The sequence below is a fragment of the Anolis sagrei genome, chromosome 1 (assembly GCF_037176765.1).
Source record: "Anolis sagrei isolate rAnoSag1 chromosome 1, rAnoSag1.mat, whole genome shotgun sequence".
NCBI classification, from domain to species: domain Eukaryota; kingdom Metazoa; phylum Chordata; class Lepidosauria; order Squamata; family Dactyloidae; genus Anolis; species Anolis sagrei.
In genome coordinates, this window is record NC_090021.1 from 118,547,209 (window position 1) to 118,562,568 (window position 15,360).

Sequence of the window (15,360 nt, forward strand, 5' to 3'; positions counted from 1 at the left end):
ATTGCTCTGAACAATGCAATTCCTAATCACTCACTGAAAATGATCAAGCCATCAAAGTGCCACAAAAAAGAATGAAATCACTGATTAGTAAACAGGACTCATGCTGAAAATATGGATTAATTGCCTTAATTTATGCATTAATTTATAGTAACAGGACTGCGATCTTTATTCAAACCAATGTTCTTTAACCAGTAATTTGACTTTTAATTCAGTTAACAGATGGAATGTACTTATTCCAATAGCATATGACAATTTCTTGCATTAATAAGCATTATCCTGAGAGTAGTTCAGCAATATCATATAAGGCATGTAACAGACTTTCTGTTACAATGACCTATGCAATATGGTAGCAAGAAACTGGTACACAGAGTACCTATTGGGAAGGTGTATTCAAAGTCAATAGAGAAGAGAAATCCCCAATGTGAGCTATATCCACCACTTTCTAGGGAGAGGCAGGGAAGACATATGTTTGAAGTTGATTGGCCCTTGACTGCTCACAGTTCCTCCATTTATTAATATAGTAAACAGAGAGAAACATATAGAAGTTCTTATCTATATGAAGAAACACTAGACAGATCTATTATAGATTACTTTATATACAGCACCGATGAGGCAGTCTTGTAAGCAGGATGTTGTAGTTCAGCGTGTTGGTTGAGTTGCTACTCCTAGTAGCAGGGAGAATGGATCTACTTTGGAGTCAGAGAGAGAACAGCAGCGTCAGCACATTAGGGAAATCATTATGGCTCCAAGCGAGACTGACACGTTCCCAGGTTTCTCCCATTGTGAGATGGGGGATGGGGAAGTGAGCAGAGGTGTAAAGAGGGCTGCTCGGAAGCCAGAGTCTGAAGGGGAATTACAAAGGAAGCGTATTCGGGAAATACTTTGTGCACCAACAGAGGATGAAGATTTCCTTGGGTTTGAAAGGAGTTCTGGGACTGGGAGTGATATGGAAGAAGAGAAGGGGTTAGATTGGGCCCTTGTGCAAAACATAAGGGATATCTGTAACCAGCCCACCTCTAGTAAGGAATTTGGGGGGTTCACTGGGGATTGGCAGCCAGAGGACTCTTGGCAGGATCTGAACCCTGATAATCGTTGGCAGAGGTGGAGGGATGGGCATTCAGCTGCAGGTGTGGGAGCAGCTGAGAGTGATGACGAGAGGGAGGGGAGCTCATCAAGCTCCGAGGAAGAACTTTGAGATAAAAGTGGGTTCAGTTTGGACTACAAGTCGCAGAAGGCAAAGTGTCTTCATGGGACATAATTCTTTGTACTGCCAATTTTCCACCTTGGGTCCTGGGTTACAGCTTCGTGTGTTCCTGTACTCCTGTTTCCTCGGTGACTCCAGCATTCCAGCCTTGCTTCTCAACGGAATTGACTACAGACCGGTTTGACTACGATTTTGGACTTCTGGACTTTGTATGATTATACTTTTGTGACTGTAACAACTTTGAGTTTTGAAACTATGCTTTTCCAGCTTCAGAGACTGTGCTTTTGTCCTATTTTGTTTTTTCAGCAATTTGCTTCATCTTTGGTTTAATCTGGATTATTAGGTAGCACTATAATCCGGATTATATTTTTGTTACTCCTATTGACTTTATTTTGGTGCCAAATTGCTCCAGCGGGCCTTAGCACTGAAGTTAAGTGCTTTGTAGGTCCTTTTGTTTGCAATAAAGCTGTGTTTGAACCTTTTATCTGTGTCTGGCATTGTTTAAGGCTTCTGGGTCCTGACACAGGATGTGGAGTCCTCCTTTCAAGCAATCCAGAATGTATTTTCATGCTATCTTGTCAATGTCTATTCATGGAACTAGTGAGATGAGAAATCCACACAAAGTGGAACTTCTACACATCTGAAGGATGAGTATGTTACCTCTTAGTGGGACATCACACAGTAGGGTGCTCTAATGCGAAATGCAGCCTAAGTGGATTTCAATTTGTTCATTTCATAAGAGCTGATTAAAGTATTGGGGTTCTCCATATTACCCTGACAATTTCGAACGTAAATTAATAATCAACTGATGTAGCCACCGCTTTAAAAAATGATGGCTCTGGATGACTGACCAGTTCATATGATGGGAAAGTGTATGCCTTGATTCACCTGGACAAAGTCAACTAATCTGCTGTCTTCAAGACAATGAGCAGAAGGATGCAATAAGATCAAAGAAGAAATGAGTAAGTTGTATGAGAAGATGTGGCTTATAAGAGAAAAAGAAATAGAAGGTTAAAGAGAGAGCTTGGAGAAAGGGCTGTATTCTGAGCAAAAGAGAACTAGGAGAACCTATGGCACTTTGCCTTCATTTCTTCTGGGCCATGACATTTACACTTCTGTGGATTTCTCCACTTACCAAGGCAGAGAATTCAACCACATGCACACAATCCATTCAAATCTTCAATACTACAGTGACAAAATAACAAGCTGTGTCCATCAATCAGTGACCCTTGTAGTTAAAATGACAAGATTTTAATTCTCTATACTGTGCGTTTACAAGACTGACTCAGATTACTCTCATCCAATTCAAAATAGAAAAGCAGCTATCATTATTCCACTCTTGTGTTCCTTTCCTCTTCCGCTTCATTTAAGAGGCACTAGAACATAACAACATGCAATTTCCACAGTCAATGCCATAGCAGTTGTGTAGTGCACTTCCCTCTCTACCTTTCCAGAATGGTCCTCAAGAAACCTGGAAAACAGGAGGCAAAAGATGGTCTGATTATTTCAAGTTTGTCTTCTGCGTTAGAAGAAACATCAAGCAGAGAAGTGGCTATATTTGGGAGAGTGGTAAGCACTCCTTTCTCCAATGGTGAGAGCAGCCTATTTATTATCGTCTTTCTGCCTTTTTTGCCCTCGAGGGTTGGCTCCCTTATCCTATGCCTTCAAAGTTTACATGTGACTCTTTGCAGAGGATTTTATCAAAAGCTTTCTAAGTATGAATGACTACCAGATCATCCCTATTTCAAAAGCTTAAGGAATTCAAAAAGAACTGGTTCTTCATAAGGTGTTTTGCAAAAGCCATAGTAATTCTTCCTCTGGAAAATGTTTTCTCCTACATGCTTTCTCATCCTGTATTAAATAAGTTTGGTAGAATGTGATATAAAAGGCATGCAACTCCCCCCACCCACTCACACACACACTCACACACACACACACACACTCACTTCACCTTGGGATCATTCCCATAACAATTCTCTTACATGAAGAATTTTGCATTTAAGATCTTTAAGCATCCTGAAGTGTATACCATATAACAGTGGTTAAATCTGTGAGTCCTAGGCTTCATCCATTCTTTGGATGCCTTCATGAAAAAATGCAGGTCAGATATATATGCCTAGCCTTCCAATGAAGACAAAACAAAGAGAAAACTTGATTTCACAGAATCTAAACCTCAGGAGAGAAAAGGAACTCATAGATCTTACAAAACATTTTGAACAGCTATGTTATGCAACACAGAATTGCTATGATGTTCATGTGCAACAGGTGAAAAGGTTAAAACTAAGGCTTGAAAATTACTTCTAAATGAAGCTCACTACTGGTAGTCTGAGAATTTTCAGCCAAACTATTACTGTCAGCACAAGATTCAGTAGACGTATTGTTGTTCCTGAGTTTGTATAATACTTAGCAGAATCAAAAAGCCTAGATCATAGGCCACAATAGCCTATGGCCTGGCCTTTTTGATTCTATTAAGTATTTCTATGAACAACAGAATTGTGGAGCTTATAAAGATTAAGGCTTTCTTCTTGCACCTTAACTAAATGGGCACATTGATGCCCCTTCAATGTGTGTTGCATGCATACATGCATCCAAACACAAACACCTCTTTATTTCAAGTCGAAGAAGCAGCTTTTTAACCAACATATATAAAATTCAGTCCTTCAACTTGTATGAAAAAAAGTTATAATTCAAAGAATTATTTTAATATGCTGCAAAGGACATTTATAATAAGTTTTGAAATATTATTATTGTCTTCCATACTGTTATTTCAAGACTGCATTCTATATATTGCGTTAAGTTATTTAAATGTTCTGGGCTCTTGGGGGGATTGTTTGGGGGGGGGGGAGATCTTAACAATCACTTCCCTTATCAGATTTAATTAATCATTTTTTTCTCATGTTGTGAAGAAGAGTACTTAATAGTAGCTTTATATAGGCTACGGGAAACTATTGTACTAATTTCTATTGTTTTCAAAGGTTATGTATTTTTAGAAACGCGCTTACAGTTCCATTTGAAAAAGCATTCATCCAAAGAGCCCTCTCTTTATTACTGCATTAGAGAAAAAGTGATCATAGAAAAAATAATAATACCCTTCTGGGTGGGAGAATGTTCACATTGTCTGCATAGTCCTCCCTGGAAACTGCAGGATTAAGGCAAATATAATAAGCAGAATTTCTAAGCTTGTCAAGTTAATCCAAATTTGTCCCACTTCACCATCAACAATATGTCTAGACTAGGGTAAATGTGTAATTGTGTGCCTTCAAGGTGTTTCTGACCTATGGTGACCTTAAGGCAGGCCAGGCACTTGGGCCCTCCAGGTGTTTTGGACTTTAACTCCCACAATTCCTAACAGACTACCAGCTGTTAGGAATTGTGGGAGTTGAAGTCCAAAACACCTGGAGGACCCAAGTTTGCCTATGCCTGCCATAAAGTAAAACCAACATGAGGTTTTCTTGAGATTTTCCAGATCCTACCACAGCACAATGTACTTGAATTATATTATATGGTCATGTTTGTAAAAGAAAGGACTAAAAAGCATGTCAATAGATTCAAAGGAAAAAACGCACTCCAATTTTCTATTATATTAATCAGTGCCGTGCAGAGCATGTGTCACATCTCTGGCTCAAACAACTAGTGATATCTAACGTGAAATAAATAACTAAAAGCCATAAAAATAGTGGTACCAGTTATTTTGGTTTAGAATGAAGAAAGGTTTTCAACAAAAGAACATTCTCTAAAAAGCCAAAATAATGCTTTATGAAAATCAGATCCTGATTTTCAACCCGCTGAGCCATCGCGGCTCCTTGATGTAATATTACTTGAGCTTATTCACCAAATTCACAGCATATCACTTATTAATCTTAAATCTTTTACATGCTGGAAAAAAAATGATGCACAACAAAATCAGAAAGTCCCAAAGCCTCTTGCACACACAAAATGGAACAGCAGAGTTTGGCAAATAAGCTAAATTGTATGGCTAACAAATGGAAGGAAACGATTTGTGATGTGTGTGTGTCTGTGTTAAGGAAGGGGAAATCTCATTGCATAAAGAGAAGGGCAGTCACATGATGTTGGGACACCATCTATTTTAGAATGTGGTCCCTACAGTGATTTTTCACAAATACACACCAAGATGCATTTCAATACATTGGGGTTTTTCCCCCTCTTTGGAAGAGTTGCTTATGATAGAAATGAATTAAATTATATAAGCATACAAGGAGAGAAGAGGTGTGAGTCCTGATTCCCAGTTTTCAGTTTCAAAGACCAAATGAACAAAAGGTTGTGATGGTGACGATGGGAACCTCTTATGAGAGACGCATGTAAAAACAGAGGTTTTGGAGTAGATGCTGATGCTTTAATCTATACCAGTTGTCCATAATGTATATAAATAACACCTGTGAACTATGTAAGCATTCAAAATACAACTACTGACAACTGAAGAGGGCTCCTAACCAAGAACTTACCTTATCTGCATCTAATTTGCCTTTGATGAATTCCGCTTTCCAGAACTGCAAAGCTTGTTCCAATGTTAAGCCAATGCCCTTTAGAAACAGCCCATACTGCATACGGCCTCCATGACGGAGATGGTGGTTCTCACGCAAAGCTTTGTGCAGCTGGCGCATGCAGGGGGGAAAGGATTTCACGGAAAGCTGCAACAGGAAATCTCGTATTAAAGGTTGTACTGTGTTCATTGCTTAAATTAATTTAGAAAGGTGAACAGAATAAGATGAAAATGTATGCAGAAGTTATGGACAAATTTATTTTATAGCCTCAATGAGATTCTAAGCTTTTTAATCAAGTATGTCTTTCTGTACAAGACACAAGATCAAACAGAACAACAGAGTGTGTTTATTTTTTTTAAAATCCATTCATAAATTCTAGCTCAAAGTGTCCACCAATATAGCTAATTACACGTTTATTATATAGATTTTATTAAAATTGCAGGTTTCCCCAAATAAAGTGAATTCTAAGATGGTCGCTGTTGCATTCTGCCTTCTAGTTGTTTTTCACTTATGGTAAATTATTACCAGGTTTTCTTGACAAGCTTTGTTCAAAGGGGGTTTGCCATAGTTTTTCTCTGAGGCAGAGAAAGTGTAACCTGCTCACAGTCACCCAATGGGATTTCAGCAGAAATATGAACTCTAGTCTCCAGAGTCTTATGCCAACTCGAACCGCTACAGCATGTTGGCTTAGATTAAGTTCTGCATATTAACATCAATTCTCTAAGCCTCTCTTTAAAATTAAAAATGAAGATGTCATTGAAACAAGCATAATCAACAAAGTGTTGTCGAAGGCTTTCATGGCTGGATTCACTGGGTTGCTGTGAGTTTTCCGGACTGTGTGGCCATGTTCCAGAAGCATTCTCTCCTGATGTTTCGCCCACATCTATGACAGGCATCATCAGAGTTTGAGGGGTGTGTTGGAAACTAGGCAAGTGTGGTTTATATATCTGTAGAATGTCCAGGGTGGGAGAAAGAACTCCTGTCTGCTTGAGGCTAGTATGAATGTTGCAACTGGCCACCTTGATTACCCTTGCAGCTTCAAAACCTGACTGACTGCTGCCCGTGGAAATCTTTTGTTGGGAGTTGTTAGCTGGCCCTGATTGATTGTTTGGAATTCTCCAACTTTTTGAGTGTTGTTCTTTATTTACTGTCCTGATTTTAGAGTTTTTTTTAATTCTGGTAGCCGGATTTCGTTCAGTTCTTTCTCCCATCCTGGATATTCCACAGATAAATAAACCTTACTTGCCTAGGTTCCAACAGACCCCTCAACCTCTGAGGATGCCTGCCATAGATGTGGGTGAAACGTCAGGAGAGAATGCTTCTGGAACATGGCTATAAAGCCCAGAAAACCCACAGCAACCCAATAATCAACAAACATTGCATCTCAGGTCCAATACAACCAGATATATATACTGAGTTGTTGTTTCCTCCTCCTCCTCCTCATCATCATCATCTAAATAAGAAATCTCCAGCTTCCATGAAACAATTATAAGAGCATCTGCATGTGCCTTTAAATTGCCTATACACTTATGGAGCAACATGAATTGCATAAGGTTGTCTTAAACAGGAATAGCCAGGTGGTTAAGTCATTGGCCACTAAAAATAATTTGAGAGATGAAAAGGTATCAAAGGCCTAGATGTTACTTGTCTGTGGAAAAGACAGGGCCTTTCTGTCTTGGATATCTTAAAAATTTCCCAACAATGGTATGGCAACTGGGCTAAAATAGCTTTGAACACTCTTAAATGGTACCTCAAATGTGTATTAATATTTCCATTTTCCACTTTGTTGTATTTCTATTTTACTAACTGTCTAAACAAGTACATTTCTATACCATGTTTTAAAGACAATGTGAATTTTATATAGTCTGCTACTGTTGAGACATTATAAGTAATGGATTAAAAGCTGATAAGACTTGTAGACCCAATCCATTATTGTTTTCCATTTGTACATAGATGTCATTACCTGAATGCAAAACTCAAGGAATGCATAATGCGATTCAAAAGTGTGAAACACTTACGGCATCAATCTGTTCCAGTGAAATTTTCCCAATATTTTTTTCGATGCTGTAATCTGGACCAACATATGCATGGCTGTAGCGACGAGAAGGTATTTAAAAAGGAAGTTATTTGTGGCAAATATAATTTTCAGAATTTCAAAAGAAAACCTTGCTGTTACTATGGGAACATAGTAACAGCAACATCTGTTTTGTTATGTTTTGTTTCAATGACTCTTAGAAGCAATAATTCAATGTAAGAAATTAGCAATTTTAATTAAAACACGTGGAAGTTGGATTTATTTTTATCCCTTCAGTTTTTGAGAACGGATGGACAGGGAAGGGAAAAAACCCTTTAACTAAGACATTTCTAACTTTTTACCATACATATATTCTGGGCCATTTATTTGAAATGCATTTCTTTTTTGAAATATGTTCAAAATCACATCCTAAGCTGAATATTATATTTTAAGTATGAGCAAAATATCAGACATGTAACAAGGCATATCAAAGTAGTTGTTCAAAGAAACCATTTCTAGTACCTCAGGTATAGATCTCATAGGTTTTTTTATTAAAGGAACCACTAGAAGAAGTGTGTCTTCTTTAATTTATCAGAGAATGGTGACAACTTTTCTGAAATATTATAGAGCACTATGAGAAGACAACCCAAGGGAATACATAATAAAATCATGATTGTGGCTTTAAAAGAGTTCTGAGCAAAGGAGAATATTCCACAGGAATTTCAAGTAGTGAGGACATTTTTCAAGGACAAATATATGGTAAAGATAACTTGAGGGGGAAACTTGAAGCTTTGACTGAAAAGGCAGTTTTATGACAACAGCATTACTAATTCATCAGATGCAACATGCTCATTATAGGATAGCATTTCCATAAATGTTACTACTGCTTGAGTATCTCTTATCACAAGTGTTTCAGATTTGGGGGGATTTCAGAATACTTGTCTAGTTAAAGGTAAAAGTTTGCCCTGGACATTAAGTCTAATGGTGTCCAACTCTGGGTGTGGGGGTGCTCATATCCATTTCTAAATCAAAGAGCCAGCGTTGTCTGTAGATGCCTCTAAGGTCATGTGGCTGATATTACCGCATAGAGCACTGTTTCAAACTACTAGGTTGGCAGATGCTGGGGCTAACATCAGGAGCTCATCCCTACTCCCTGGATTTGAACTGCCAACTTTTCCGTCAGCAAGTTCAGCAATGTAACCTGCTGCACCACCAGGGGCTCAAAATACCTGTGTATGCATATACATTTATAACAAGATTTCCTGGAGATGGTACCCAGGTCTAAACATAAAATTCATTTCTGTTTCATATATACCTTATACACATACACAATATTTTTAAATAATTTTGCTTGTGCATGGAGCAAACTGTCAGAAAGCAAAGTTGTCACAATTTCAGGTCCCATATGGACAATTTTGAATTTTGCAATTCCAGATAATGGCCAAAACACAGTTTGCAAAATTATCTTCAGACTCCTTAATTCTATGAATGAAGAGGAGAAGAGTGATGAGACCAGAAGAGTGCAGTCTGTGGCTTACTGATGCAGCAATGTGCAGCACTTATGGTGTGAGAAACCTTCATAGCACTGAAAAAGTACTGGGGCAGAGAAACACTTTCTGCACTCAACTGCTGGTATCAGAGGAAGAGCTCTAACGAAGGGAGTAGAAAGTTGAGCTCTTCAGATAACCCAGAACCAAATTGCTGAGACAATTCTGCCTTGACTGAGGCCAGATAAAGAAAGTGGAGCTGCTTATAATGAAGATAGGAGTCACCCCAGCTTTAAAAACAAGATAACTTTCTTTTGTGGCCTGAAAGCAATCCCAACAGTGGAACTGATAAGACTATTTGCGGGGGGGGGGGGGGGGGGGAGAGAGAGAGAGCTGGAATAACAGGGAAGTTTCTAATATTTGGTCTGGGAAGGTAGAGAAATGCTGGCTGGGAGCAGCATCAACATATACAACCGTTTCCTTCCTGCTGAGCTGCCCAGTACAGAGAAATATATGTACTGTATCTTGTCATGGGAAACTGTATACTGATGTTACCTGAGGTGACTGAGCAGAGGCTGGAGTCTCTCATCGGTTTGTATAATGGGAAGCGAGCGTGCTGTAATCTGAGGAGGAGAATGGGACAAAATGTGAGTTGTTCTAGACCAGGTATACAGATATATAAAATAGGTATTAAAGACTAAACATTTACTGAGGATCAATCAGCATTTGCAAGGCTTGCTTTACATGCTGATTTTCTCTTTTCATGAAGTACAGCTGAAGCATTTTCTGCAAAGTGCACATTGTGGTTAACAGATTTGTATAAATGAGTGGCACTCAAACCTTTTACTGTTCCAAATTTTTCATGACCCCAAACTATGGGGACCTCATTTGGGTCAGGTCCCACACTGTAAGAAGCAGTGGTATAGACCAACACAATATTTCAATATTTTTTAAATTTCATAATATGAATGATGCAGTCGCTAATAACCCAAGTCATGTTGTATTAACTAGCACAGGCAGCTTTGATGACTGCAGGACTTCGCTGCCTTTTACCTTCTATCTCACCTGCTGAATCCAGTTTCTAGAAATCGATGACTTGTCTCTTCTGTCATCAATATCTTTGCAATCTCCATATGTTTATCATTCTTTGGCTCTTCTCTATTACATGCATCTTTACATCAGCATGACACACAAACCTCTAACTTTTCATTAAAATTTATCCTTAAATCATTCCAAATATTAACCTATTCATGCATTATATTCCATGTACCTGAAGCTCTGCTTATGGCAAATAGTGCTGACTCCTTCCTGTGCTAAACATGCTCTGGTTGAATTCATTTTTTGTCTCTCATGCTGTTTGTTCTGCCTTCTCAGGCAAGTCAGGAAGCAACAGGAAAAGCAGGCAATAGAAAAATCATTCTCCATTGCTTTCTCATTTTAAATTGTTTAAATTCATTTTATTTGTACACCAATATCCTGTGATATAACTGTTTTAATCAATAAAATAAATTGTTCGTGAAAAATCTATTATGATCTGACAATAGTAATAATAATTTGCAAGATATGAAAAGGCACCAGAAGTCTAGAAGTTATTCATTTGTGTAAAAGACAGGAGAAAAAAAGCCATTGTCACCAATGTGACACAAACTCAAGAGAGTTTGCATTTAAAGTTCCATATATGGAATAAATAAAGCACTGGAGATTGTAGCACTCTCAAATTTAGCTTTTCCAAGAGATGAAAAAATCCCACATAAGAACTACAGGAAGCCCATGCAAGGAGCTGCACATGACATTATGGACTTCTGAAACCAGACCCGCACTGTAGATAACCTGGACCCAAACCATGTAGGGCTTGAAAGATCAAAACCAACACTTTTGTACTTTTCCCAGAAATTAATTGGCAGTCAGTGGAGTGACTTTAGTATGGATATAATATATTTTAAAAAATATAGGATACCCCTCCTACCCACCCAACCCCCAAAAAACCCTGGAAAAGAAAAACTGCCTATGTAGCTCCATGCAACATAGTCATCTACATAAGCTAAAACGTTATTTCTTATAATTAAATCCAATGCCACTGATTTTTTTTAAAAGATACATCTTTAAAAAAAACATTTCATGCTTAAAATTTAATCTGCTATCCTTAGTGAAAGATTAATATAAAATACAAATACTTAGAAAATGAATTTGCACACTGCAACAAATCTATTAAAATCTCTACTGGTCACAACTCAAAAGACCAGAGAAAATCGTTTGATTGATTGATTTTTAGTGCAAGCATTTCATGCTTTTTGGTGCAAGCTGATAGTGTTTGATTAATAACCAGACAAGCAAAGGACAAGCCTGAACAGCAGTCACTGTCTTTTTCAACTGACAGTTTCATATTTGATTATGCATTTTGTTCCAAAGAGGGGCAAGCACAGCATGTTGGAATAATTTCCCTACATTTCACCTTGCTCACAGCAAGATAATATGCATGCTCTATCAGGTGGGTCAGGTCAGTTTTGTGGGTCACATGAAGGTTCATCACATAATCACCAAATCTTGACATACAGTTGCATTTTGTTAAAGTCTATGTAATGAATTACAATTATTTGGCATGCTAGCTTAACAAATTGTCACATACATCTACAGTCTAAAGAAACTCAGGCATGATTCCACTCAGCATAAGAAACATCCCATTCTTTCACATAATTTCCCACTGTACCAAGGCCTGTGCCAGTAGCACATAATACATCAAATAGAGATACACAATAAAGAGATTTAAGGCAAAGATAATTGAAACTGCTTCCCCACCAAATACCTCTCTCCAAGAACTTGGAACGTTTGGCATTTGAACCTGACTGACCAAGAACAGGATTTGGGGAAATAAACAGAGGATGAAAAGAGGAGAGGGCTCAGCAATAAACCCATATGACCTACTTGGTGCTTGAAGGACCTCATCCCATGCTGGCTTGAGAACGTCTTCTCTCTGTTTCCCTGAGCTGCTGCCACCAAGTCCCACAACGCAAGGTCACTTCTAGTGGAACTCTGTGGCAGCATCGAAGGGGAGCAGAGGAAAGACTGCGTTTTCAGAAGACTGATTCTGTTTAAATCCCAACTGCAGAAGCTGCAGAGAAGTCAAGGAAAGGTGGGGAAGGGCACAGAATTATGTGGGGTGACTAGCCATGCTGGAAAACTGGGAAAGATGGGAGATAACGGGGTAATACTGTTCTCTGAGCCTTCCCCTGCTTTCCCGCTGCTCAAGGGATGAGGTCCTAAGTGAGCCACCTACCTCCTATTGTTGCCAGATGCAAGCGAGCTTCATGTTGGAAAGAGTCAAAATTTATCCTTACATTGACCAGGTAACCCTATGCAGTCCTTTTCTCTCTGAATCAAATTACATGGCATGTTAATGTATGGAGTATAGCACCACTCCTGGTCTAGAACAGAGCTTCTTAAACTTTTTCTACTTACAACTTCTTTCGGCCCCAATTTTCTTTATGCAACCCCGTGCATATACGTATGTAAAATAGGTATAAAAAAAACAAATTTACTGGTAATAAATCAGCATTTGCAAAGTTTGCTAATCATGCTGAATTTTCTTTTGTGAAATGCAATGGAATCATTTTCTGCCGGATCCAATATAAACACTGCACATTGTTGCTAAATGTCTAGATGGAGTTCAAAAACCTTTTACTGCTGCCAGTTTTTTGTGACCTCAACACTGAGCTAAGAGGGCCCTATTTGGGTTGGAACCCACAGTTTAAGAAGCAGTGCTCCAGAATAAGCATAAACAACTCAATTTGAAGACCAGTATGCATGGTAAGGAAGAGGGGCCGACCAAGGGCAAGATGGATGGCATCCTTGAAGTGACTGGACTGACCTTGAAGGAGCTGGGGGTGGTGACAGCCGACAGGGAGCTCTGGCGTGGGCTGGTCCATGAGGTCACAAAAAGTCAGAGATGACTGAACGAATGAACAACAACATGCATGGTAAGGAGGAAGGTCTGGATTTGCCTTCCACCTGCTTTTTATTAAAAATTTCTATTCTCATACAAGCAGGGATGGAAACAAACAAATGAAAGGAAAACTCTTTAGCTGTGATGTCAGCCTCCATCAGTGCTGAAAAGCTGAAAAAGTGATTAGGTATGTATATATGTAATAACTGACGCAAAGGGCATCTATCTATGTACCCTGAACACTTGGTGGAAGGGTGATATAAAACTTGATAAACTTTTATCCTCCACAGGAAATTAGAAAAAGTTGTGGACAAGAAAGTCGAGAAAGGAAAGGAAGCTAAACATTTCCTGTGGGAGAGATAAAGCAGGGTGAAAACAGTAATAATAATAGTAGTAATCTCTTTTAAGAATGCTTAACTAGCTTTTTTAGTGCCCCCAAAGTTGTATTTCACAACAAAACATAAATTCAATTTTCACAGGTTTTCCCATTTTTGACTAAAGCTACAGTGATACCTGCTTACGTAGAAGTCTCACTAAATGCAGTAGTTCTGCATAAACAAGCAGAGGATTGCATTCTTGAAATTGGATCACTTTGAATCACATTCTATTGTGATCTTAAAATGCTATCTATGTTAGAAAACTGAATTTTTTCAGCTCAGGTTTACATTTTGAAAAACACACTTTAGCCCAGTAGTTAATATGCATTTCCAAATAGGTCACATCAAGTGTGATTGTATGGTATGTACTATCAAGAAATGATTGATCAAGGAACAACCGTTTTGCTAATGTTGTAGCAAATGTCACAATGTAAATGTTATGCAACCAGGGAAATCAATATTAGCCCCGTGTTTGCATGCTGGTAGGCTGCCATAAGTAGACAGCTGACATTTCAATGCTGATCAATTTTGAAAAAGTTTGGTTTTAACCTTTAGCATGTTGCAGTTCTTAAGAAATAGTCAAAATAAGCAATTGCAGTTCCTGAAAATTAGCACTATGTATATTCTCTCAAGACATTTGTTAAAACTAAAAAAAAAACACTTAACACAAGAATTTCATATTGAGAATTAGCTTGTTTTCTTGTTATTAGCTGGTCATTGTCATTTATGTTTAAAGGAAATTAGATGCCAATAGATTTAACACTAACAAAACAATCTACAATGTGTTTATTGACAGCCCTATCTTTCTTTAACTTCCCCTGTCATTAAGGTGACTTTTTTTAAAGAGCCCAGATGGATTGAAAGCAGACCTAAAGAAGGAACTTTGCATTTCTTGCTTCTCATGGGTCCAGGGTCCAAAAGAGGTGCTCACAGAATTCGAAGCCAAGTATTCCAGATATCATGCATTAATTTTATTTATTATAATTTTATACTATTTCATAAAAAATAACTAATAAATCATGCCACCATAATAAGGAAGCTGGAATTGTGTTTGTTTTTCTCACATAGTGTAAGGTGAGCAACAGGACCCCAGCAGATGTTTTTGGTCTACAGCTCCAAACTACCTTTGTCAGCAATGACAACAGTGAAGAACTCTGAATGCAATCTAAAACAGGCCTGCACAACCTATGGCTCTCCAGTTTTGGGACTTCAAATCCCAGAAGCCTCAGTCACCATGCCCAATGGTCAGGAATTCTGGGAGCTGAAGTCCCAAACAGCTGGCTGAGGCAAATCTCTCTGAGGCAAAAGGCAAAATTTTGCCTCTGCACACAGCTCTCATCATGTAAATCTGTGCTTCTTCTGAATCTCATCCAACTTGACCAAAATGTGCGAAAAATGAAGTAGAACCTACCATTTATTTCAGACACGTAGGACCAAAGCTATTCCATACATGTAAGATCAAAGTGTTGAAAGTGTTATGTATGAAAAGGCAAGGAAAAGTACTAGAACACAATTAATTAACATCACCTGGGTAATCATGCTTCACAAAATGTCTATATCACTGTTCACAATTTAAGAGAAGTAAGACCTTTCATAAAACAAAGAAGGGATTTTCAGGAATGTGTATGTGTGTTTACATTTGAGTCAATATACCTGTCCAATATGAGAGTGTTTTTTTCTCATTACACTCAAAACCCAAATATTAAGAATTCTGGGTAATAGTTATGGAGACAGGAATTGAATTTGTCAGGTTTAAATTTCCTCACGACAAATAAAATACACCCGCCAAGACTAAAAGCACATCTTGCCTCAGGAATCCATACATTTCGAGGTTCA

The 15,360-nt window shown here is 38.3% G+C and overlaps 1 protein-coding gene across 1 annotated transcript in view; it reads right to left on the reverse strand.

Annotated features, from left to right (window-relative positions):
• Positions 1-15,360, reverse strand: part of PRIM2 (DNA primase subunit 2) — a 91,774-nt gene that overhangs the window by 22,868 nt on the left and 53,546 nt on the right. The window contains exons 8-10 of the mRNA XM_060752803.2: positions 9,763-9,830; positions 7,725-7,797; positions 5,668-5,853 (exon numbers count right to left, since the gene is read on the reverse strand). Coding sequence (XP_060608786.2) covers positions 5,668-5,853; positions 7,725-7,797; positions 9,763-9,830 — 327 coding nt within the window. The remainder of the gene's footprint in view (positions 1-5,667; positions 5,854-7,724; positions 7,798-9,762; positions 9,831-15,360) is intronic.